At 49.5% G+C, this 26,230-nt stretch overlaps 1 protein-coding gene across 1 annotated transcript in view; it reads right to left on the bottom strand.

Moving 5' to 3' along the window:
• Window positions 1-371: 371 nt before the first annotated feature.
• KCNN3 (potassium calcium-activated channel subfamily N member 3) overlaps window positions 372-26,230 on the bottom strand; it is a 154,093-nt gene continuing 128,234 nt past the window's right edge. The window contains exons 4-8 of the mRNA XM_049782233.1: window positions 20,879-21,020; window positions 15,420-15,530; window positions 6,417-6,544; window positions 5,375-5,444; window positions 372-688 (exon numbers count right to left, since the gene is read on the bottom strand). Coding sequence (XP_049638190.1) covers window positions 392-688; window positions 5,375-5,444; window positions 6,417-6,544; window positions 15,420-15,530; window positions 20,879-21,020 — 748 coding nt within the window. The 3' untranslated portion in view covers window positions 372-391. The remainder of the gene's footprint in view (window positions 689-5,374; window positions 5,445-6,416; window positions 6,545-15,419; window positions 15,531-20,878; window positions 21,021-26,230) is intronic.

Below are 26,230 nucleotides of genomic sequence, written 5' to 3' on the forward strand. Positions count from 1 at the left end.
CGATCCTCTTCCCTGCAGACCCCCTTCTGGGCTAGCTTCACTGGGGGTGGCTGGAAGCATCCAACCCGCACCCCCATGAAGACCTGAGATAGAGTGTGGGTTTCTGTTCGCCACCAGCGGTGCAGCAGGCACTACTAGGGGGTGCTGTTCTCATCATCGCCTCTCCCACTCCTAAGTAGAGGCACCTACAGAGATTATTAGATTTTTGGGTTCAAGGCATGAAGAACCAACCAAGCAGGCTGCACGAACGAACACGGCTGTCCACCAGCGGGTCTCTCTTCCTTCCTCCCTCTGGCCGGCCGGGAGGTTCCTCCACCGCAACTCCACCAGGGGAAGAGCTGATTTGCATCTTAAGACCTATGGGTAACGCGTCTGCAGTGGGGAGTTTTATTTAGCAACTGCTGGAGCTTGTGTACGGGGTTGGAAAGGAGGTGGAGCTGACCCCGATGGGGCTGTCGGAGAGCGGGGTATGTGGGGTGCCCACCGCCACGCTGACGCCCCGGGCCTCCAGGAGAGCAGACAGGAGCTGCTGCTGCTGCTGGCGCAGCGTGTCCGCGATGAGCAGGGGCAGAGAGTTGAAGCTGGCTGTGAGCTGCTCCAGCTTGGACTCCAGGCTGCCAATCTGCTTCTCCAGGTCCTCACTCCGATCGTTGAGCTCCGTGATCAGGTCATACATGACATTCTGCATCTGTGCGGACAGATAGAGACAGGATGGATGGGCAATGGATAGCAAATGACAAATGGATAGACAGACAGATGGACAGGAGAGAGGGAGACCACGCATCTGCCATGGGAGAGAAAAACATGGTAGTTCTGAAACACCACGGGACCCATCTCTGCACACACATGACTGGTGACCCGGACTTTGCCCTTAAGTGGGCTTTTGTCAATAATGGCTTTGTAAATGCTGTTCCAGAAGGTAGTCGTGTCAACTGTGAATGTAGTTTAGGAAGTGCCTATCTTGGGGGAAAAATATCACTTTTCTCTGGTTGTTTGTTTGGGCCCTTATCCAATGATATAAGGACTTGCTCCTGACTCTGCTCAGGGACCACTCTTGGCAGAGCCTAGGGGATCCTATGGGCTGCCAGGGATTGAATCTGGGCTGGCCAAATATAAGGCCATTGTCTTACTCTGTGCTCTCTTCCTGAGCCTAGTTCTTTCACTTTAACTGGAGCAAATCTTGGAACTGTCCCAGGCTCCTACTACATCTGTCCTCAGCTCTCACTGGAGCGGCTGGCTTCAGGAATCCAAGAACAGGTGGGTGCCATTCGCGAGAGGCTGGGTTCTACATCCAAGGCTCAGTAATGAGTTACCTGTGTCTCTTACCCTTTCTGAACCTCTGTCTTCTGGTAAAATAGGGTCATAGGGGCTAGGGATGGGGTTCAAGAACACATGCCAACTCCCAAGATGCCCTGAATTCCCTCATAACTACCATGAGACCAAATAGTGCCATAACTGGCATCATCGACACAAGACAGCAAGAATTGTACACGGTTCCTCCAGAAGCTATTTTGCCCTGTGCCCTCATCGAGCACCATTACCCAAATTTCCGCACAACTCACTCCTCAGCTAAACACACAGAGTCATCAGAGTCCTGCCCTACCACCATGGTGAGAGGGTCACTGTCTCCATCAGGACCATGAGGGGGGTCACTGTTTCCATGGACCCACTGACAGCTGATCCATCTGCAAAGTTGGTGGCTTGACCAATGCCTTGGTTCATCTTTCAGATCCCTTCTTTTCTGACAGCCCCCCAACCCCCTTTAATTTACTGTGCTTAGTGATGCTTTCCAGTAGACCAGGTGCCCCCAAATCACAAGTACTGCTCCCTACCTATAGTCCTCAGCCCGTCCAAGCCTCTGGGGGTACACGACTTCTCGGCTGAGCCTCCCCAAAGTCCTGCTCAGTCTGTTCAGCTTCTCCTGGGTTTCCTATCATCCATGTGTCCTGCTTACTAATGAGGGGGCTGTTTATCCACTTATTATCTCCCATTTATTCAGAGAAGTGAGGGCCCCTTCAGGAGCAGGAAGCAGGCCTGTGGGCTCATGGATGGACATCAAGAACTCACCCAGCAGTGAGAGCCTAGGAGATGCACGACTCATGTTTGGAACACAGTGATGGACAAGTTAACACACAGAAGATGCTTTCCAGGACCTGCATACATGATCACGATGTAGGCAGACAGATGGAGGAGATGGGGGGGGGGGGTCGTTGCTGGCATGAGTTCCTGGGAAGTTTTAGAGCTAAGATCTGAGCCAAAGAAGTGACTCTGTTCCTAGTCCTGACAGCAGAAAGCATGATGGCTGGACCCACATTGTGGACACAGGAAATGAGGCCTAATAAGACTGCCAGCACCAGCCCAGAGAAGCTTTGGTGAGAAGCTCCAGCAGGAACTAAGGGTAGTGACAAGGACATGAAGGTGGACACCAAAAGCTCCAAGCTCTTCCCCTTGACAACGCCATAGCAACAGACTTTCATCTCCATAGAAAGGCCCACATGGGAGTAGTTTAGGAGAAAACCTATAAATCTAGCTCTGCAAAGGCAAGAGGGGGGCACCACTGACATCTCAACTTGGGATGTGTCATTCCTTAATTCTTTATGGGGTGCCCTCTCTTAGGGCATCTCCAAGGCACCCCTGACTCTCCCAGAGTGGGCTCCCAGATATTTTCCCCCTGGGCATAGCTGATTTGTTCAACGGAGGGCACGTGATTCTTAACTAGTCAATCAAATCTTTATTTGAGAATTTTGCCAATTGGAGGCCGGCTGGCCTTTGCCTGTTCTAGAACAAGAACAGGGGCTGGCATTGTTGGCCATAGAGTCTGGAAGTTTCTCTGCTGTCTATAGCTATCAGGATTGGCGGGGGGAGAGCATGCCTGGAAGCAGGCACTGAACAGGAGAGAAAACACGCCGTGGGTGTCTGATTCTAACAGGCTTCTTCCGGCAGGCTCACCAGGGGCCTGCTTGGAAATTCAGCCTGCCGTGAGACTTCCTGGTTTCTGATCCTCGAATCTCTTTGAGCCTCTGCCAACATATTCAGGGAATGATCTCTGGTACTTCCTTGCCCCACTCATACCCCTGTACCCCCTCCTAGTCTCAGGAGTCCCCCCATTCAATGCTTCCTCCAAGGTTTCTCCACAGATATTTAAGTCAGGCATTTCCCGGGGTGAAGGCCTGGCTTGCCAACCCCTTTCAGGGTAATCCTTTCATTGAACAAGACGCCTGCACGTGGCCTTACACCCAGCAATCACTCGATTGCACCCTGCTTTCAAAGGGGGCTTAATTTTCCCAAGAGAGTGTCTCCTCCTGCCCACCCAAATGTTCCATTCCAATAATTGACATCTGTGGGAATGTTCTGCCAGCCTGGCCCTAGGCTGTACACTCAATCGACAATTTCCATAGTGAAGCAAAGGAGATTAAAGGATGGGAGGGGGGCTTGCTTCAGGGCGCCCACATTCAGCTCTGCAGGCAGCAGTGGCCTCGTTCCTTCACCTCAGGGATTTGCAAAAGGAGAGAGTTTCTTCAGGGTGCTTTAACAACCCAGTGCTGGAAATCCATGCAGAGTGACAGCATGATAGCAGCCCCCACCCCTCACCCCCAGGGCTCCAAAGGAAGGTTCTCCCCTTTGTCTTCTTCAAGACTGCTGAGATTTGGGATCAGCAGGACTGGGTTGTCAGAATTAGAGGATGCGATTTCAGGGAAGAATTTCTAATCATGACTGTACATGAAAGGATCCTCTCAGGGGCATGCACATAGCCCCAAGGTCATTCTCACTTCCTTGTCAGTGGGATTCACCTTGTGTAGACTGGAGCTCATTTTTAGGGTGTTCTTGATGGACTGTTCTCACAGCACCTCTACACCCCAACAGATGTAACTGAGCCCAGGCAAGAACAAGCCTCAGGGACTGGGCGGTGGCGCTAGAGGTAAGGTGCCTGCCTTGCCAGCGCTAGCCTAGGATGGACCGCGGTTCGATCCCCCGGTGTCCCATATGGTCCCCCAAGCCAGAAGCGACTTCTGAGCGCATAGCCAGGAGTAACCCCTGAGCGTCACCGGGTGTGGCCCCAAAACAAAAACAAACAAAAACAAAACAAACAAAGAACAAGCCTCAGTGGTGAGTGTAAGACACCCATGTCAGTCGCAGCAAAACAAATACTGTAGGGGCCAGAGAGCTAGGCTAGGAGGTAACACCTTATTTGGTCCCTAGCCCATACCAGGAAGGCATTCCTGAGCACAGACCCAGGACTAGCCCCTGGATGTTGCTAGCAGCAGTCCCAATTCCTGCCCTCTGCAAAATGACAAATACTCAATGATTCAACTTGTGGGAGGTTCTAGAATGCATCTGTTCAGAGACTGAAAGTAAAAGGATGGTTACTAGGAGATCGTCGAAGAGTCTGGGGCAGTTGCTGTTTCATGGGGATCCTACTCCACATTAGAAGGAAAAAAAGAACAGTTGTAACCCCACTTCCGGTGTAAACTGACCCAAAGGCCCTCCCATTTCTGGGAGGAGTCTTGGGTGGATATTACATATATCATTACCTGCAAGCCCCTCCCAGAAATGGGAGGGTTCTAGGGAGATTATAAAGGTGTGGCCTGAGGGCCACGTGGGGGATTTTGCATAAAAAGGTAGCTAAGAGGAATTTGCACCTACCTGGATGGAGAGCTATGGCTGAGGGATAATTTGGAAAGCAGGGATGAATACTTAAATGGTTAGCAGCCACATCTGTTGGCTAGGGCTAAATAAAGATGATTTCTCTGGAATCTGTCTTCATGTAAGTTCACCTAAACCTGGGACCCGCCAGCTGAATGGGGGTGGCAGAGCCACGTGGCCAAAGCTGAAGGGCAAAGGAATCCGCCACCCTCCAAGTCCATTTAAAGGGCTGAGATGCTACAACTTATGCAACCAACAGTGGAGATGGAAGGATGGAAGGAAGTGGTAAATGCACAGTAATGCTCATCACTCAGCAGTGCACTTACATGGCAAAGGTGGGTTGTGTAATTTTTAAAAACAGTAAAATAATGGTTAAAGGAAGGAGAGAAATATAAAGTAAAGAAAGAAATGTCAAGTTTTAAAAGACAACAGATAGGCCAGAGTGGTAGTATAGGGGTTAAGGCACTTGCCTTGCAACACAACTGATTCAGGTTTAATCTTCAACACCTCATATGCTCTCCAGGTCTTGCCATGAGTGACCTCTAAGTGCCAAGCCAGGAATAATCCTTGAGCAATACTGGACTTTGTGTGGCCCCCAAATCAAAAAGGACAACAGCTCTGTGAATGTTAGGAACTGAAGCAGAATGCTTCCTGCCATTCAGGTTGTGTGGGACAATGTTCACAACAGCCCTGGGCCCTGGCTAGGGCACCTTCAGGCACAGCTACTCACTTTGGAAAGGTCTACCAGGGTGTTGGCTTGGTCACTTAGCTTTCTCTGCTCCATCTTGACGCTCCTCAGTCTGTGGAAAGAGTGGATACAGCACATCCTTTGAGTGTATGTTAAGGTTAACCCTGGAGCAGGTTCCACATCCTAAGATTGTATCTGCTGTAGTAGCCCAGGTCAGGCCAAGGCTACAGCTGTAGTCCATGTCCCACAGAAGCTATAGGTCAGGTCCCAGTTCTGTCTCCACACACCCCCACGTCAGTCCCTTCCATTCAGGTCCTTGCTCAGCTTCCACATCTTTGTCTAGGCCACCCCTGCCACCTCAATGCCCTCTGGCCCTTTCAGGGACTCCCCAAACCTCTAGACCAGAAAGAATCCTGCTCTCATTCTCCTTGTCCACTCTTTTTTTTTTAGTATCTCTTATATAAAACACAAACCATAGTTTCCTTCCATTGTAATGGGAGCCTTGAGTGTATATCTTCATGTCCATGGGTATGCATGTGGCATGTGTGGCCATGACATGTGTTGTACGGAATGGATGTGTTTGAATACGTGCATCTCTGTGCATGAGTGTCTATGGATGTGTAGTCGTTGTGTGTGTACTGCATCTGTGCTGTGTGGGCATATGTGTTTGTGTGGTGTGCGTATATGCACGGATGGGATGGATGTTTGTATTGTATGTACGTGCCTCTGTGTGTGTGTATTGTGTGTGCATATGTGTGGGATGTGTGTTTGTGTTAAGTGTTGCACATGAGGATAAAAGGCTTTTGAGCCTCTGACTCTAGTGCTCACTCTCCATGGCAGCCTACCAAAGCGGGGAGCAGCAGGAGAGAGAAATAAGCAGAGCTATTCAGGTCTAGTTTGGGGTTCCCAAAATATGCTTAGTGTGGATGTGGTGTTGGGGATCAAACCTAGGCCTTCACACATGCCAGACTAGTGCCTTACCACTCAGTCGCACCTGAATAGAAAACCAAGAGGCCCTGGGTGAGGTGGGGGGGGGGGTCCCTTGGCAGCGGGTGACCTGGTGCTGAGCAGGTCACATACTCACTGGTGAATAGCTTGGAGGAACTTCCTCTGATGCTTCCTGACTTTGGCATGGTCTATCTTCTTTAGCAGCTTTGTGTGTTTATAGATGAGCCAAGTTTCCCGAAGGACATTGGCTGCGGCATTCTTGATCTAAGGGAAAATAAATCAGGCAGGTGGGCTGTTGGATTCACTCCCTGAGGTTTGTTTGAGATGCTTTTGTGGGGGCCGGGCGGTGGCGCTGGAGGTAAGGTGTCTGCCTTGCCTGCGCTAGCCTAGGACGGACCGCGGTTCGATCCCCCGGCGTCCCATATGGTCCCCCAAGAAGCCAGGAGCAACTTCTGAGCGCATAGCCAGGAGTAACCCCTGAGCGTCACAGGGTGTGGCCCAAAAAAAAAAAAAAAAAAAAAGAAAGAGATGCTTTTGTGTCTGCCGAGAAGCTCTCCCTTCTAAGAAACCAGTCACGCAGTTGCTATATCCTTGCTCAAGGATGACCTCTGAGCCACACAGGATGATTCAAGTTCATATCTTGTCCATCCTGTCTTGGACACAGCAGACTGGAGCCTGAAGTTGAGGGGTGTCTTGCTTCTTTGGTAATTATTCCAGGACTGCCTCTCACTGCCATGGCTGGTGCTATATTTAGACAAGCTGTGTTACTGAGGCCCATCGGTCTGGGGCATCCTCAGAATAGATGAATGTAGACCGTGGCTGCCTCTGCACACAGAATGTCTGCCTGAGGCTCCTCTCAGCTCACAGGGCACAGTCCTTGGATGCAGAGAGCAAACAGATTTCCTATGAGCTAGAATTTTCGAAAGTCCCCTTGGAGGAAGTGTAATGCCCACGGAATGACGCTCTAGGTAGCCCTGGCGCCTCTTGCTTCCTTTCCTCAATGGCCCAACACATCTACATGGAAATGCAACAGGCCTAGAGAGGAAATGATTTCAAAGCAGCATCTGAAAGGCAGTGACGGGATGGAGGTGTGAGAGCTGAGCTACGCCATGCAGTGTTCTCACACAGGACGCTGTCATTTGTTGACATGGAAACCACCAAGAACATCCGCTCACGCCAGAGCGGAGACGGATCAATGGCATCCAGATGGCAGGGGACACAGCTTCAACCCAAACACAGACATCTCCAGCAATTAGTAAGAAGAACAAGAGGAAATATTTCTTCTAAAGCACAGCTAAACAGGTTTTTGATGAACTGTGCCTGTTTCTGTCAGCCATGCAAATTGGCACAAACCCATGGGCTGGCGTCCCGGGACTAAGCAGACTAGTGAGAGAGAAAGCAGGTTACTAGCCAGAAAGCATTTTAATAAAACTGGAGAGCACAGACCTGCCTCTTCAACCTGACATCAGCAGATGGGACTTGGTTAAAATACGGAGACGTGTGGGAAGGCCAAGAAAACATGGTTTTGCAGGCTGATAACTTTTCCTGCGTGTATGTTTTTAAAAATTTATTACTCAGGCTGGATTATATTTCTCACTGGCGCTGAAGGGATTTATTTTTGTTGTTGTTGTTATTAAAAAACGGGGCTTCTCAGAGATGTCTCGCTGACATAAATATTGCTTTTCTGGTGTTCAGGAAAATCCACTGTGAAAAATGGTTTTAAAAGACTTAATTGCACTCTACTGAAACTTTCTTGCCTGATAGGAAACAGGTGGTGAGGAGAAACTGGAAGTGGGTGGTGGGCACATGTGTGAGGAGGGGTGACGGAGAGTAAGGGTGTTTCTGGATTCTGTCCAGGGTCTCCAGAAAAACCTTGAAGGGAAGCTTGTCTCTCTACTGAGTGAATGAATACCCCTGCTGCCCGTGGAGGAAGAAAGTAATTTGAGGCATGATTCCTCTGGTTTCCCTGATGATGAGCCACCAACAAGGGGTGGGGGGCAGCGCATCACATAGGCTGAGAGGCAGATCCTAGTTAATGGGGCTCCTCCTTGCAACCCTGATAGAGCCTGGAGTGGGAATGTTGAGCCATCCCAGGAAAGTGGATGCACTATGAACATCTTCTATGAGGCTGAATATGTGCTGAGTAGTGTGAACAGACACTGGATTTACAATGCGACTCTCTGTGTGGTGTGAATGGAGGGAAGGCTGGCTCTGGCATCTGGAAGCAGTTTAGAGATGAGTGTTTTAAGTCTCTGCAAGATGGCGGCAGTGTGGTATCAATCCTTCCCCACAGGTTGTTTAGAGGTTCAAAGGAGGCTATAATGTTGGTGGTGGCAGGGAGGGTCAGACTCAAGCCTGTGCAAACTCAGTTCATGCTGACAATAAAAAAGGCAAGCACTAGGGCCCGGAGAGATAGCACAGCGGCGTTTGCCTTGCAATCAGCCGATCCAGGACCTAAGGTGGTTGGTTCGAATCCCGGTGTCCCATATGGTCCCCCGTGCCTGCCAGGAGCTATTTCTGAGCAGACAGCCAGGAGTAACCCCTGAGCACCACCAGGTGTGGCCCAAAAACCAAAAAAAAAAAAAAAAGAGAAAAAGAAAAAGGCAAGCACTAGCCCTATTTTACAGGCAAAGCAACTGAAGCATAGAGCAAGACCACAAATGACAAGCACTATCCATTTGAACTGGAAGGGTCAAGTAAAGGGCCCTGCATGAGTTTTGCTCATCTAGCCCATACCTCCAGGTGACATATGAGAAGACACTTCTGGGATGGGATGTGAGGGCCAGAATCACACAGCTAATGGCCAAGTCCAAACAAGGGCAAGGTCCAAGAAAGCAGAAGGTTTTTATGAAATTGCAAGAAAAGCCTGACTAGATTTCATCTTTACATAAACAAAATGGTTTCCTGTTCTCAGGGACTGAGGAACTGGAAAGAATGTGTGTGGGTCTATAGTTCCTTGTCGGGCCCCTCACTCAGGGCCTGTCTTGACTCAGCCCAAGATGAGGCTCTGGAGCCCTGGTGACCACACAGTGACCAGCCCATCATCTTTATGGCTCTGAGCAGGAGGCCCCTGTGGGTTCAGAAAAGTGGTGTTAAATGCAGCCTTGGTGCTGACTCGGAAATTAATTGCCAGCAAACGGCCTGGCACAAAGCTAAAGCAGATCGATATCTGCAAGAGAAAAAGAAATAGGCTTTTAACTGCTCTGTACTACCTCTATTGAGAGAATGTACATGCGTCCGGGGTCCCCTCCACTCCCCATGCCGGACTGCAGCATCACCGGAGTGCAGAGCAGCTGACATCATGTGCCCCTTCTGGGATTTGCCATTGCCTCTGGGTGTTCCTGGTGGGCAGAGGCCCTGGGGTGTAAGGGTGGGGCAGATCTGAATGGACTGAGCAAGGAGACTTGCCACCCTCATGGGCTCAGGATGGAAAAACGAGGGCACACATGCCCCAGTCAGCCTTTCTCTCTACCTCTTGCCTAGGAGCCCTCTTGCTTATGGTTTCTGGAAATAGCAGGGAATTTGGAAACTTTTGACTCAAAACTCTGCTTTTACTCTGCTCTTTATGAAGAATCTCAGGTTTCTGTACTGGGACAAGAAAATCATTCCAGGAGGATCTATGCACTGGTGGGAGGTGCCACACAGGCACCCCCACCTCACCCCACCCCACCCCCGAGTCCACAAAGGAGCGGAAACCATGTATGTGATCTCCACCAGGGATCTGGGGCTGAATCTGAGACTCAACTTTATTTGTATCTGCAAACCCCAGTGGATGAGGCCTGTCTGATGGGCAGATGCTGTGAGGGACAGCCCCAATGTCGCTCCAACCCTGGCACAGCTTCTATCCTAGTGGTCAGGACACAGTTTGTCATGTGGGATGGGGCATCAGGGGCTATGGAGCAAAGCCAACAAGGGAGGGAGGGGCAGCTAGTTGGGAACAGGGTGGCAGAGTCTGGCATTGAGTTCAGTTCAGGGCACCTTTATTCATGGCCCTCCCTGGCCCCAACCACACCCTCTTCCTTCTCTTCCCCTCCCAAGAGAAAAAAATCAAAGAACAGAAAATGCATGTCTGGCCCCTATGTCACTGGCCCTACCACTTATGTCTGAGACAAGCTTATGAGTATCACATCCTTTTATCTCTAGCCCCATAATGGAGGGTCATGAGTGGCACACAGGATAGGTTGGAGGATACTCCTTTGTCCCGTCCCTTTCCTTCAGGGGAATGCTGGTGTGGACTCCAGGGACAAGATCCTCAAGTGCCCAGTGAGTGGGAGGGAAGACAAGAATAAGGCAGAGACGCTGGGTTCTTGCACCAGGGGACAAGGTGGATAGGCAGAAGCTCAGAGTAAACCTGACTTAGCTAACTTCATTGAATTCAGTGATATCAGAGGCCTCACACAGCAACCAAAGACCCAATCAATGCTCCCACAGATAGGCCTATTTGCAAGGTACAAGGGGAGTCCCCTCTCCCTTCTGTCCTCACCCCCACAGCTTCCTGTTGGCTTCCTCAACTTCTTATCTCTGTCTACACCTGCTCTCCTCCCCTCACTCAAGTCCACTCTATTCAGACTTCTCTGCCCAAGGCTCAGGCCCGCCCGTGCTGGCAGCTTCTCATGTGAGGCTCTGACCTTTGGAGGGAACCTGGCATTGTTATTGTTTTGGTTTTGGGCCATTTCTGGCAATGCTCAGAGCTCTTGGCTCCATTCTTAGGAATCATTACTGCAGTGCTTGGGGGGACCCTATGGTGTGCCTGGGACTGAACGTGGATCGGTTGTGTGCAAGGAAAATGTCCTGCCTCCCAGATCATCTCTCTGAGCCCAGGAACCTGCTCTGGGTTTCAGTACACTGGGTTCTGGCAGGCTTGAGTATAAACTGTAGCCTGGCTGACACCAGTGGTCAGCTTGTCCAGCTGGATCCTCCATGATCCCCACTCCACCCCAGGAGATGAGACACAGCAGTTTATCCCTAAGCTCAAAAGCTCAATGTTTCTATAATTTTCATCAATAAAAGGGTAGTGTTTATCAGAGTCAGGACCTCTGTGGGGGAAACGATCGACTTCCCATCTGGGGAGCATCCGCTTTCCCGATATCTGCTTGATTAATGATCTGATCAGTGCTAAAGAGATTAAGGCTTCTGGGAATTCGCTCTGGTCCTAGCCAGCTGTCAGTCAACCCACTAGGATCCTTTCAGCCAACCTCTGCACCTCACCCTAACAAGCGAACCTTTGACCATAGTTCTTTTCCGTAGCCTGCTGGGAAATACACGCGATGAAACCTTGATGCATATGTTGCATCAAAGATCTGCTTTCTCCATCCTGCTCAGAAGACCCTGGCAGGGGGGTGGAGGGCCACAGAAGGTTTTTGAGAGGATGTTGCATACACTCAGAGCTAAGGGCTCATAGGAGGCAGGGAGCAGGAACCTGGCAAAGGTATTGGAGAAAAGCAAAAAGCATCTAGGAGGGAACAAGATTCAGGCACCTTGAAGTCCAGGAGCAGAAGCTGGCATCCTGGAGCTGCACCAGATCAACAGGTATGACCTGAGAGTGGATGCACCATTTTCAGCCTGAAGGAACCAAAGGGCATCTGAGCAAATAGTAGGTTTGGGGAAGATGAGAACTTGACTTGGATCTTACTCAAGAATTTCAAGGAGATATACACTTGGGTTAAGAATATGGAGTTGGGGCCGGAGAGATGACATGGAGGTACGGTGTTTGCCTTGCATGCAGAAGAATGGTGGTTCGAATCCCAACGTCCCATATGGTCCCCCGAGCCTTCCAGGAGCGATTTCTGAGCATAGAGCCAGGAGTAATCCCTGAGTGCTGCAGGGTGTGACCCAAAAACCAAAAGAAGAAGAAGAAGGAAAAAAAAAAAAAGAATCTGGAGTGAATTTGGAGTGAATATCTGGGGTAAAGATATGGAGACACAATTCTGGATCAGAAACAGTGCTTGGATCATGGTTCTGTCTGTCATAGATAGGATGGATGAGAGCATTTCCCACTCATGGGCACCTTAGCCCTGAATGCCTACAGATGGCCCACCTCGGCACTTACAGATGTGGTGTTCCAGTAGGGCAGGAGGTGGAAATGAGTCCAGGATCTCCCTAGCCCACCCAGGTTCCCTTGGAGCAAAATGTGTAGGTGTGGGAATTGTGGCCCCAAGAGTAGGTATATTGGGGAACATCAAGGAGAGCAATGGGGAGTGGGAGAGAATTGGGATCTGAGGTCTTTTCTGGCAGTTTGTGTGTGTGTGTGTGTGTGTGTGTGTGTGTGTGTGTGTGTGTGTGTGTGTGTGATTTACATATAGATTATCTAGTCACCCTGAGGTTAGCAAAAAAAGATTATAATCCTGGAATAACAATGGCAGTGAGACAGAGTGGGGAGCTGGGTCTGGCCTAAATTCAGAAACAGCATTGCACCAGGTTGACGGGCTACACACTTGAAAAGAAAAACCCACTGATTTAGGAGCACCAGCAGATATGCTTTTTTTTTCAGGGGGTGCACCATCAGAAGTATTTGGGGGTTTTGGCTCCTGTGTCTGGGGGTGGCACCAGGCAATGGAACTCTCCCAGCCTCCTGCAGGAAAAGTATGTGCTTAGCTACCTCCTGGCCCCAGGAACTGAAGCTTTACTAAGCACTATCAAGCAGCCCCTCAGCTGCCTTTCAAAATAAATGTGCCAGAGGAGGGCGGCTGTGGAGGAAAGGGGGACTGATGCCTTTGTGGCAAGCTCTGCAGGATGAATCAACAACTGGAGTGTGCTTATGATGAATAGGTTACAAGTCCTTTTTTAGTTTTTGTTTTTCCTTTTCGTTTCGGCTTGCAGTGTTGGAGAAATTGCGGTGTAAACTTGCAAGTGATTGCTTTTATCTTTGCCATCCACTGTCCTCTCTGAAGAAGCTTGTCAGTGTGCTGCGTCTTCTTATTTTATGCTCAGGATTGGGAGGGGTGTCTTTTTGACCAAGAGTCACTTCTGGTGGGAACTGTGAACCATTTAAAGAGGACAGAGAGTCATTTGGCTCCTCTGGACCCCTAGGAAAGAGGTGGGTGGCCTTCTTTAAGCCAGAGCCAAGCTGGGCAAAACCAGAACAGACAAATCCTTGTCTCTTTCTCCTTCCAAGCAAAGGTTCTGTGAAAGGACTTTATAAAGTCCCAGTGCTGCCAGCTCTGGAAATCCTCTCCACAAGCCCCTTTCTGGGAAAAGATATTACAAGTTAAAGGGACATTTCCACAGATTTTAAGTGTTTTCAGGAAAACAAGATGTTATTTGATTAAAGAGGTGCCTCCTTGCACTCATGGCTGAGCAATAAATATTTGTTGATTTGATTTTCGGTCCTTCTTTTCAAAAATTGTCAGTGGACTCGAGGAAGACTTTAAAGAATCCTTTTTGAAAGACTGAAATTAGCAACCAAAAAAATCTCATCTCCTCCTATGATTACATTGCAGGTGGGGGGGGGGATGGTATTTATTTTCCTGTTTTAGGACAGAACTGTCTTGGCTCAACCTTGTTTTTCTCCAGGGTCTGATTTACAGACTGAAACATGGAGAGGACAAAAGAATAACAAGAAATGCAAAGCAAATCCTTGACTCTGCAAAACAAACCAGAATAAATTGGTGGGGAGGGACATGCTAGCATCTCAGGAACAGTTTCTGGCACATTCTAGAGGCAATATACTCTCTAGCCCTTGTCATGTCAGGAGAACAGATGCAAGTTTGCTTTTAGGTACCCCAAAAACTTTTGAAATTTGCTCGGCACCAAACATGCCCTTGGCCTGCATTAGCAGAATAGAAGGCCAGTCTAGGGAGAAACCCAGTGAATTGACTTCTCTGGAGTAGAACCTTCAGTCCTGCCATCTTAATGCCATGAAAAGTGTCTTCCTTTGTGCAGCAAGCAGCTCAAGGCCATATTGATGTCAACAGCGTCCACGTCTCTGCCTGGACCCATTTCCTTCTGACATCTGTGGAGGCTCTTGAAAGAATTCAGCAAATGTAATCAAAGACCAAACAATCAAACACCATAAATAATTCTGCTGAGAGGCCTTGGCAACTGCACATTCCCCCACTGCCTCCTGCGGGCAAGCGAGCTCACCCTCCCATTCACTCATTCTTTTTGTTTTCTCTTTGCTTTGTCTCAATTTCTAACACATTTTTTTTCTCCTGTGCTGCCACATCCATCACCAAACCTCTCTGACTTTTAGAGCCCCACATCCCAATGTGGTCACTCATGGCTCTCCTAACCCATTTTCATCCTTAATGACAAGATGGCGGTGCAGGCCTCCGACCCTCTCACCTCTTGGCTAGGGGAGAACGTGCAGGAATTGTTTCTCCTGCCCTCTACTCAGCTTGCAACTTGAAAGAATTTTCCATAAAAGCTGTCATTAAATAAACAGCTCCTGCCTCACTCATTTGGTTGCTGCTCTCCTGGAAGGCTCATTTCTGTCTCTTCTAAATGGACTTTTTCTCTTTTCTTCTCTGACAATTCACTGTGGGGAGGGGGTTGGAAGTGGGGGTGAGGAGGGTGGTGAAGACTTTCAAGAGCAAAACCATCCCCCCGCCCTCCGCCTTCCTGCATATTTCTAGCACTCTGTCCTCCTTAGCCACCTGCATAAAGGCACAAATGAGAAACAATCTCAGTAAAACCCAGAAGAACAATTGGATGGTGGCGTCTCGACCATCATAACTCAAGAATGGAGCTATGCGGGTCTTTAATGATTTATTTTTTTCAAGGACTGGATTCAGACACATTTCCAATAGCACTTTTGGAGACTCTCCGCTCCCTTCTGAATAAGCACCAGGAAAACATTTGAACAGGAACACAAACATGACCTCAATCTGGGTGATCTTTTCCCAGGACCCCAAGCAAGGGGCCCAGTGATTCCCCCATGGTACTTATAGATTTCACAGTTAGGGAAATTCTTGGCTGGCTTGGACCATGCATGATGATTAATGAGAAGATGGTAGTATGTCACCTTCAGCCACAGGTCCCTTCTGTGGCAGAAGTGGAAGGCCTGTCTGTCTGTATGGGGGCACCCTCACCCACCCCAACAAGCATGCCCTTGCCCCATCCCTCTTTGCCAGTCTCTGGCAGCCAAGGCTTCAGTGCTGCTGGGGGGCCCCCTACGACATGGCTAGTGGCGATGTCTTACCCGTTTGGTGAGCTGGGTGTCCATCATGAAATTATGTACATGCTTCTCAGCTTTGGTGAGCTCCAGCTTCCGGGCCACCACAGCCACCACGAGTGCAGTGCAGCCTGCTCCCTGCAGGGTGGGGGGACAGCAAGGGGACATGGAGACAGCGTGTCATAAAGGAATCCGGCATGCAGAAGCTTGAGCGAGCCCCAAGACACTCAGCAGTGAGGGAGATCTGATGACGGCATCCTTTGGAACTCTATGGAGCAGCTCAGAGAGGGCTGAGGCTTTAAGGGGATTTAAAATGACTGTGAGCAGCCTGGACGGGCCAGCAATGAGTGGCCCACAGCAGGTCTGGCACATACGGGCTCTTTCCTGCAAGGAGCTGAGAAAGAAGGTCATGCCCTCTTGGAGGATGAACAGCTTATCCACCCAGCAGTGGAGAATCTTCCTGAAAATGAGAGAATGTGCATGCTCTGTCCTCGGGGACACACACCCTCGGGGGTGTGATGGCTGCAGATAGCAAGCAGATCTGTGCTGGAGCAGTAGGGCTGTTCTGAGAGAGCCTGTAGACAGACCTTTGCAGGGTACATTTGCATCTGCTCTTACGCTGGCCCTAGTCTTAAACTCCAGACAAAGACGTGGACATCTTTGGAAAGCCACAAAGCATGGTGGCCGTACTCCACACTGACTCAGTCATCACGTCTGTCTACTTCAAGCTGCAGAAGAAGGAACATGGGATGGAGACTCTGTCCAAGGCCAAGTTCAAGTTCCTTGGATGCAGGAAGCTGTAGCTAACTGTCTCAGTGAGGCTTTACCAAGTTTAAAGCAGAAGATTTTGAAGAGGGGTTTATTAAAGATGGCTGTGGGGTGATATCATCGGTGGCCTCTAGATGGACACTGGACAAGCACAGCTCTCCCGACGGCCTTGGATCTGGCCCTCCTGAGTCCTGCTTCCCAACCCATTCTACCCACCCCAATAAATCCTGTTTCTTAATGAAAGGAAAGAGGAGGGAAGGAACATAGAAAGAAAAAAGGAAGGAAGAGAAAAGAAGGAAGGATGGAAAACAAGGCTAGGCCATGTTAGCTTGGTGGTGCTGGGGCCATGTAGGGCTGGGGATCAAACCCAGGGCCTGGCCCTTCGACCCTCTTTACTGTGCTTTCTTTTTTTTTGGGGGGGGGGGTTTGGGCCACACCCGGCAGTGCTCAGGGGTTACTCCTGACTGTCTGCTCAGAAATAGCTCCTGGCAGGCACGGGGGACCATATGGGACACCGGGATTCGAACCAACCACCGTTGGTCCTGGATCGGCTGATTGCAAGGCAAACGCCGCTGTGCCATCTCTCCGGGCCCTTTACTGTGCTTTTCTGCTGATTTGCTGGACAATGGGGACTCTGATCTCCTGACTGTCCTATGGTAGCAGAAATTGGGGCCTGTGTTTGGGGCCCTGGGACATCCCTCCTGCACTTAGGAACAAGATGACAAGTTGACTATAGCACTAGTCTCATTCTTAGGCTGCCAGGCATGGAAGTAGACATGGGAGCAGTTTGAGAGAGGCTCCTTTGGCAGCCAGAAGACTCCCCTGGAGACACATTCCTGCAGGAAGAGAGCAGGGGAACCCTGGGGCTGGTTTCTTTCAATAAGAGGATGTCATGAGTCCTTTGGGGGAACCCCAAGGGTGCTAGGCTCTTAGCTCTGATTCTAATTGGAATCAGATGCATGGAGTACACCAACTTAATTTTTTTTTATTTTTCAAAAAATCCACAAGAGAGAGACAGATACATGGAGAGAGAATGAATAGTATAACGTGTTTCTTTCCTTAGCAGGGAATCTTACAAAGAGAGCTGAAGCTTCAAAAAGTGGTGGGTCCCCATGGGGTGCTGAAACCAGTCTGTGAGTTCTATTCAGCATGTAGGAGAGAGAGAGGAAGGAAGAGAGAGACAGAGTGAAAGGGACATATGGAGGGAGAGGGAGGCTGAGAGAGAAGAGGGCAGGGCAGTGAAGGCAGTGAAGGCAGAGTTGAGACTTTCTGTTTGCTTGGGAAGAATGAGCTGAGACAACAGCAGAAAGGATCTTGGCCAGGTGGGGGCAGAACATGGTCAGGAACTTCCCTATTCTCAATGTACCCCCTTAAGTGGACAGGGATAACCTGCTCCTTTGGGGATGTGGCCTCTGTGCCTTCCTGCTGGATTGCAGTTGGTTTCAGAAAACAATGGGCCAAAGGGTGAACCAAAAGTGAGCACCCGGTGAAAAAAATGTCTTACCCAAAGTCTTGGGCTCCAGACCTGACTAAGGGTCCAGTGAGATAAGTGTTGAGGCTAGTGGCTGTGGGATCAGGTCAGAGCACAGGGTCAAACCACTGGGCAGCCCCTAACTCAAACATCTCTTTCAGATGAGCCAAATCCTGATTTGCAGTGGACACCAGCTGGCTCCAGAATCTTCTCCAAATAAGCCTTATTTTCTAGGAGCCGGGATCTGGCCCCTCTCTGTGGGTCATACTCACCCAAGGAAAGAGTGGGGGAGAAACAGAGAAGGGGTGGCTGGGGATGAACATGCCTAACCCATCCATAGGGCCAGGTAGGGCCATCTTCTCCACCTGGTTTTCCCACTTGTGGTTTCCAAGAAACATTTTCAAGCTGGAAAAACCTTGATCTGGAAGAAGTATCCCGAGGGGGAAGAAGATGAGGTGTTCCTATCGAAAGCAGCCTGAGATCAAATAAAACATAAATGGAAGTGACGGGGAGAGGAGGAAAAGAGGGAGGATGAATGGTTGGAATCTGAGCCTGCAGCAGATTCTGTGTAGCAACAGAAATAACATCAACTGGTTTGGAAGCAGGTGCTCCTGGAAGTAGTCCCCTTCACAAACAGACACCCTATCACACTCTGCTCCCTACCTCAGACTCAAGGCAGCCATCTTGCCTCCACCTTCCTCTGTACTTCAGAGCTTCCCTCAGGGAAATTCCCTCTGTGCATTCTTCCCCCCACCCTCCCTCCCTTTCTACACCCCACTCCACCCCAACAACCCCTCTTGTCCTTGGTCCCTGACTCAAGGCAGGGGCACTGCAATGAGTCAGCATGAGCAAGTAGCTGTATCTAAATGGGGTTCCTGCCCTGTAGACCTGGGGACCAAAGGTACAGAGTCCTACAGAATCAAAAGGCCAGCCCAGACCAGCCCAACGCTGTCAAAACTGGCAACTTCACCTTCTCACACTCCCTTGGCATTTCCATTGCCAGACCCGAAGTAGCCTAAGTCTCTGCTCTGTGCTTCTTAGAAGTCCTTTCACTGGAGGACACAAGCACATGGGGCCTTAACAAATCTGCCTTTGGGGGTGAAATCTTAGACACACCAGGCCTTTGCCAACAGTATCAAGTTACTCAGACAATTATATACCCACTTAATGGTTGATAATTACACCGTTACTGGGATTGCCAAGAGAAAACAATGATTAAGACTATTTACAGCCCAATTGTTCATGTACTCATGCGCACGTGTGCACGTGTGTTTGCACACGCAAACACACACACACACACATCTTTCCCTTCCTGAGCAAGCCCTGTTGGCCTGCATGGTGGCCATGGTAACACACAGGAAATTCTACCTTTCTCCAGGCACTTGCAATAACAACAGGAAGAGGAGTGGGAGTGGGGCAAAGTCTTGCGTGGAACCCCTGGCAGAAATAATTCAGCTAGAAAAAGTCACATCTGCTCTGGAAATGGCCCCAGAGCAAGGCACTGACTTCAGTGACCAGTGAAAACACCAACAAATGAACATTGCTTCATTCCTGGCCTGTGTACAGGAAGGATCAGTTGGATGCTGTGGGGTTTTGTGTGAAAAGAGATGAAAGGTGAGAGCTGGGTGTTTGATGTGGGAGGAGGTTCCCCCTTCTCGGAGGGTCTCCTTGCCCCTGAGAACAAAGATCAAAGGTTTCTTTCTAGGGGCTACTGAAGAGAAAGCTCAGAGCAAAGTGAATGCCCAGCCTACCTCCCGGGGAGCAGGGAGGGCAGGTATCTGCAGCCTGAGGAAAAGCCCGAGGCTCCATGCAGCTTTGTTTGGAGCTAGAGAATGGCTGGATTTAAAAATAACAGAAAAATAGTACAGCATGTAGGGCTCTTGCCTTGCACATAGCTACCCAGGTTAAATCTCTCAGCCCCCATATCATCCATCCCTGAGCAATGCCAGGAGTGATCTGAGCAGAGACACTGGCACAAAAACAATCCTGGAGGTTCCCACTAGTTCTCACCTGGCTTATGCTGCCCAGTCAAGTAGGTTCTAGGGTGCCAGGCCCCTATCCCAGGCCAGAGTGAAGACAGAAAAGCCTGGCTGGCACCTCTGTCCTGTCTGGAACAGAACCAGGCTGGTCTGTTGGTACTGGTGGGCCCAGAACCAGGCTTCTCCTAAGCAATAAGGGTGCTTGCTCTGAGGCCTCTGGCCTATCCTGGACCTGGGCCTGGGTCTCAGGGGAAGGGAAGAGACCTGGATAGAAGGGTGCTCAGCATTGGGTCTCCTGCTCTTGAGGTGTTCCCTCACTCTGATGCCCCCAAGCTAGGCTGAAGAGGGCCCAGCCTTCAGCCTTCAGCAAGGAGGGCCTTCTCTTTTGCAGGGGGCACGGAAATCATCAATGAGATGGGAGTGGGTGGTGGAAGGGTACTGAAAAGAAGGACCTTTATTAAAGTACTTGGGGTTGGGGAGCAGGCAGGAAGGCTCCATGCCTCTGTGAAGGCTGAGAACCAAGCAAGACCCCATCCATCTTAGTACCCCCTCAGATCTGGCTCCACTGTGAGCCTCCTGTGGAACCCCTAGTTCCTCTCATGAAACCAGCCACTGGGGCTCCCTCTGGGTCCAAAGGTGCTGGAAGGAAGTCATAGAGCAGAGCTGTCTGCTCTGCAAAAAATGGCTGCACAAGTGAGCACCTCCTCCTTGACCAGTGGAGGCCACATGTGAGTGAGAATACAAGTGTATGCGTGTGGGAAAACACGCATGTGCATGACACTATGTGAAAGTGTGAGTAGTGTAGTTTGTACACATGTGTATATGTGTAGCATGTATCTACCTATGTGCATGAGTCATCACTCGGTTCCTCGTCAACAAACAAGACAGCACCCACCACCTTCTCAGGATTGAGAACAGAGGCTGAGGGGCCCTGTGTCCCCCATTAGAGCTGTGTCCCTCCTGCCATGACAAACAAGCACGTGTGTCAGAGACAGTGTGCATGATGCCACCTCTTCAGGGGGGACACCAAACCAAGACTAAACCCAGAAGCACTCAGGTGGTACTCACCTCACACATAGCCATGGGGCATTAGTAGGTGAAAGTATCTGGTGGTCCCAGGACCTCTGCGCTCCCCCAGCCCTGTGAGTCTTGCTAATTCCAGATGGTGAGGGGCCAGGGAAGGGTCCCCACCTCTGGCCTTTATAACAGCAACACCCACCCCAGTTCGGGGGCTTTCAAGCATTCTGGAGGTGGGAGCAGGTACTCACCATGATGCCCGTGAGTAGGCACACCCCCTTCCCGCAGTACGTGTGTGGCACCATGTCCCCGTAGCCGATGGACAAGAATGTGATGGAGATGAGCCACATGGCACCCAGGAAGTTACTCGTGACATCCTGCTGGTCGTGGTACCTGCCAAGGGGACACAGGGATTAGGGCAGGGACAACAGCAGGAGTCAACTCTTGCTCGATGCTGGGGCCTTACCCCCAGCCCTTGCCCCCAACCTCCCACAACCCCCGCTACAACCGTATCTTCATCCAGGTCTGAAATGCTCTATCCTGAGTCCCTGGTACAGGAGACAAGGCTGGAATTCTGCAGCAATTTAGCTACCGTGTAGATGCATGAGGCCGAGGCCGTGCTAAAATCACAAGCTTCCGAACAGGGAAGCATCCAAGAGTCTTGCCCGGCACACTCAGCGCCTGTGACCTGGGAGGGTCTGATGGACTTCTAGGGAGGCAGCAGAGCACCTGGAGCTGCCCTAGAGCAGATTCTAGGGTTCCAGAGGGCTTCACAGAAGGAGGAACTCTCCTCTCCTGAGCTGGAGGGGATGGTTGGCTGGGAGCACATTATCTTCCCCCAACCCCTCCCATTCTTCCACCCCAAGCTCCAGAGCACATGATCAGGCTCTGAAATGCAAAGCAAACAGGAAACACTACTGCCCACATGGGTTCTGGGGGTGTGTGGATAGGAAGAGCCTCTGCAGGAGTCTGGAGGGTCTAGGAGAAGAGGGAAGGAGCCTTTGCCCTCAAGTCAGGGGCTGAGCCAAACAAATAGTATAAGGGTTAAGGCACTTGCCCTGCATGTGGCCAATCCAGGTTCAATCCCCAGCACCACATACAGGAGTAAGCCATGAGCATCACCAGGCGTGAACTCCAAAGCAAACCAAACCCAGATATGTTCCCTGGCATCAAGGAGGAGGCTCAAAGGGCTGGGTGGATCCTTTGTCTACAGGACGCCCCAGGACTCATCCCCAGTACTATGTGCCTAGGTGTGACCCCTGAGTATTGCACCATGAGTGCTTCCAGAGGATCACTGGGTAAGGCCCAAGGAGAAAAACAAGCAGAAAGGCAAGGAAAGAATAGAAACATTTTCTGGAAGGGGTCTGGGCAGGCTCTGAGAAGTGGAGGAGCTCTAGATTTGGGCTCAGGTTCAGCTCTGTAGCCTGAAAGCCCCTTAAAAATAGTAAGTGACACTGAGCAAGCCCATATTAATTTCCCCAACACTGTTCTTAAAAGGGGGAAGGTACCACAAGTCTGAGAAACAAGCTACAGGAGAACTGCAGAGCAGGGCTTTGTGGGCATCGAGGAGCAGGAGTCATGAGGTGAGAGGAGGTTAAGTCTGGACTCAGGCAGGACTGGTTCTTAGACCAGGGCCCAGGGTCTCAGGGTCCACGAGGATGTGGCCCAAAAACCAATCAATCAAGTTTAAAAAGCAATAACTTTGCTGGGTCCGGAGTCATAGCACAGTGGTAGGGCATTTGCCTTGCACGCGGCTGACCTAGGACAGACCTCAGTTTATCCCGGCATCCCATATGGTCCCCCCAAGCCAGGAGCGATTTCTGAGCGCATAGCCAGGAATAACCCCTGAGTGTTACTGGGTGTGGCCCAAAAACCAATAAACAAACAAACAAACAAAAAAATAAATAAATAACTTTGCTGGTGAAGTCCCAGTCTCCCACTAAACCTCTGGCTTTTCCCAGCCCCAAGGGCTGGCCTGTCAGAACTCTCAGACCAGAGTTCTGTGAGGAATTACACAAAGAGCAGCAAGTCAGCTGTCTTGTTCCAGCCACTGTGCTTTCCTCTGTGGTCCCTGTGTGTCCTTATGGGTTTCCTTTTCATCTACCATCAACAGTTCTGTCATGCTGTGAATAGGAAGAGGAGAAACTAATGGCAAGGACATCAGTCAGCAGCCATGTTTCAGAGTTCACTGGTCTGCTTTCTGGACAGGAGCACAGAACTCCCAACATAACTGGATCCAGAGCATCATTTTAAGGACTTAGACCATCGTCATGGAGATAAGCCGCAGTGCTCAAGCAGACAGGAAGTTATGTGAGCATTGGGTGATTCAGGGCCATGGGAGTGAAGAGGAAGGAGTGAGTTTCCCAAGGTTTTACACTTGTCTTCAAACCATGCCCAATCCCTTGCTCTTTCTGCCATTGAGAACTGGAGGGAGGGGGCCAAGGTCTGTTTTTATTTAGAGACTCAAGAGGAAAAGGTGGATTTTTTTTAGGAGATTAGTATATGGTCATCTCATTAGGGTATAGAGTATGTGTTGTTTGACTTTTTAAATGATTAACTAAACAATAGATGTGAGAGATTCCAGGACAACAGTGAATAAACAACTCGCCTGCTTTCACTCCTTCCTCAACCCTTCTGCCATGATCGGGTTCATTCTCCTGCTTTTTAAAATAAGCAGACTGCCAGGAATTCCCAGACATCTGTGGAAAGTCTCTCACATAGAAGACATCGACCAAAAGCAGTCAATTAAATAAACAAAAGAAAACCCTGGATCAAACACAGACCATTCACAGAGAGAAACTCTCAGGAAAAGCCTTTTCATGGATGGTGTAATAGAGATAAAATAGTACATTGGGCCAATGTACACAGAATAGCATGAGATTCCAGCAAAGGCTCCCCTGAGAGCCGAATGATGAACTGAGGGAGTCCCCAACAAGGCAGACAAAGATAGAAATGACAGAGAAGAGAAAAATGAGAGAATCCCCCTTCTAACCCAACTCCAAAGAGTTTCAGGAAGAAAGGAGAATAGGTCAAAGGAGCAAGTTGTTAGAGAAATCATTTAAAATTGCTCCCAAAGTGAACCCCTCCAAATTTATAATTCACAAAGTGTGTGGAGAAAACATTATTGTGGACCTCCCAAAGGAGGAAAGTGAGAATGGACAAGTGAACAAGAGAGAAAAAAGAAGAGAAAGACAGAGTGAGGGTGAGAAAAAAATCAGGAGAATGAAATAGAAACAGAGAGAGGGGAAAGAGATAAAAGGGGGAGAGAGTCAGAGATATAGGAGAGAGTATGAGAGAGAGAGAGAGAGAGAAAGTGTGTGTGTGTGTGTGTGTGTGTGTGTGTGCAAGTGATGTCAGCATTCTAAAGGAAAGTGAGCTATAAAGAACAATTTTAGATCAGTTTCAGTTAAGCCCAAGATCATAGGGCATGATCAGCCATTTAAGGCAGATTTCAGAGAATGGTCTCAGGAAAGCACAGGAGGTGCTTGCCCCATCAAAGGATTTCCCACAAAGGAAATAGCCCTAATGTGGAGGTGGCTGTAGATAGGGTTCCCCCTGCGGATGGTACCAGGAGGGCCAGGCTCCAGCTGAGCTTATTGAGAGACAAAATCCATAGGGCTCTTCCTGAGTGCAGAGCCAGAAGTAAGCCCCGAACATTGGTGGCTGTGCCCACCCCTTTCAGAAAAATGAATCATTCCTGGTGGGGCTCTGGGAACTCTATGTGGTATCAGGGATTGAACTCAGATCATTTGTGTGCAAGATAAGTGCCTTACACACTGTCCAATCTCTCTTGCCCACTCTTTTTTTTTTTTTTTTTTTCGTTTTTGGGTCACACCCGGCAGTGCTCAGGGGTTACTCCTGGCTCTATGCTCAGAAATCACTCCTGGCAGGCTCAGGGGACCATATGGGATACTGGGATTTGAACCAATGACCTTCTGCATGCAAGGCAAATGCCTTACCTCCATGCTATCTCTCTGGCCCCTCTTGCCCACTTTTCAGGCTGGTTGTAAGAAGACTGGGGCTCCTCTCATGAGTGACCTCTGTTGAACTGAAATTCCTTGGGAAAAAACACCACCACAAGGACAGGCCCTGATGATAAGGGCCATTGGCTGGTCCAGGGCCTACCACGGCCTTGCCAGTGAGCAGAGAAGCAGATGTTCCTGCAAATGTGCTTAGAGATGATGAGCCTAAAGTACTAGATGATGGATCCCACCGGTTCCCATCTCAGCTGCTCTGGAATCCCTGACCCAGTGTTGCCATTTGATGATCAATGATTGTTTTAAGTTGCAAAGTCAGGGAACAATTTGTTTTGCAGCAGTGTTAACTAACAGTGAACTCTTGTGTTTATTGCTTTTTCCCGACCCAGCCTCCATATTGATGATATCTGCGACTCTCATGTATTTTCATCCCTGTATTCATTTCCTCTTAAGAATAAATCATCGGGGCCGGCGTGATAGCACAGCGCTTAGGGCGTTTGCCTGACAAGCAGCCAACCCAGGTTTGATCTCTGGCATTTCATATAGTCTCCTGAGCCTGCCAGGAGTAATTTCTGAGCTCAGAGCCTGGAGTAACTTCTGAGCACTGCTAGATGTGCCCCCTCAAAAAATAAATCATTTATTGATTCATTCAGTCATAGTGGTGGTGCTTAGGTTTTTCCTCAAAGATCAATGCCACTATAATCATTCTCTTTTTCCTCACTCATTATATACCTATAAATATATATTAGATATGGATATTGAGGTAACAGCGGTATGTCAGTAAGTTCTAAGTGTTAGAATCAGCATGTGTATATGCTATGTTAACTTCATCATGCAAAGCCCAGTTCTATTCTTCTCCATACAAAGGTTCCGTTGAACCCCACTTACTGCCTCCTCCTTTGACCTTCTGATGACCTAAGAGCCTAAAATATTATATATGTTTCACTTTCATTTATCTATCTTTTTTTGTATATCATATATGAATGAATACATATGAATACATGTCTGTCTTTTTCCAGCTGACCTACTTCTTTCTTTCCCCTTCCTTCCTTCCTTCCTTCCTTCCTTCCTTCCTTCCTTCCTTCCTTCCTTCCTTCCTTCCTTCCTTCCTTCCTTCCTTCCTTCCTTCCTTCCTTCCTTCCTTCCTTCCTTCCTTCCTTTCTTTCTTGTTTTTTCGGGCCACACCCGTTTGATGCTCAGGGGTTACTCCTGGCTAAGGGCTCAGAAATTGCCCCTGGCTTGGGGGGACCATATAAGACGCCAGGGGATCAAACTGCGGTCCTTCCTTGGCTAGCGCTTGCAAGGCAGACACCTTACCTCTAGCGCCACCTCGCCGGCCCCCAGCTGACCTACTTCTACAAGAAGACCAAACATCCTTTTGGTTTGTTTATTTTGGGGCCACACCAGGCAGTGCTCACAGCTTATTCCTGTTTGTGTTCAGGGATCACTCATGGCAGTGCTTAGGGGACCATATGGGATGCCAAGAATTGAATCTGGGTCAACCTCATGCAAGGCAAGTGCCCTACCACTGCACCACCACTAGTCCCAGACCAAACATCCTTATACATAGCTTCTGATTAACAATGTAAAAGTCAAGATTGCTGTTGGGAACACATCAAACAGTGT

Source organism: Suncus etruscus, chromosome 10 (genome assembly GCF_024139225.1).
Source record: "Suncus etruscus isolate mSunEtr1 chromosome 10, mSunEtr1.pri.cur, whole genome shotgun sequence".
NCBI classification, from domain to species: domain Eukaryota; kingdom Metazoa; phylum Chordata; class Mammalia; order Eulipotyphla; family Soricidae; genus Suncus; species Suncus etruscus.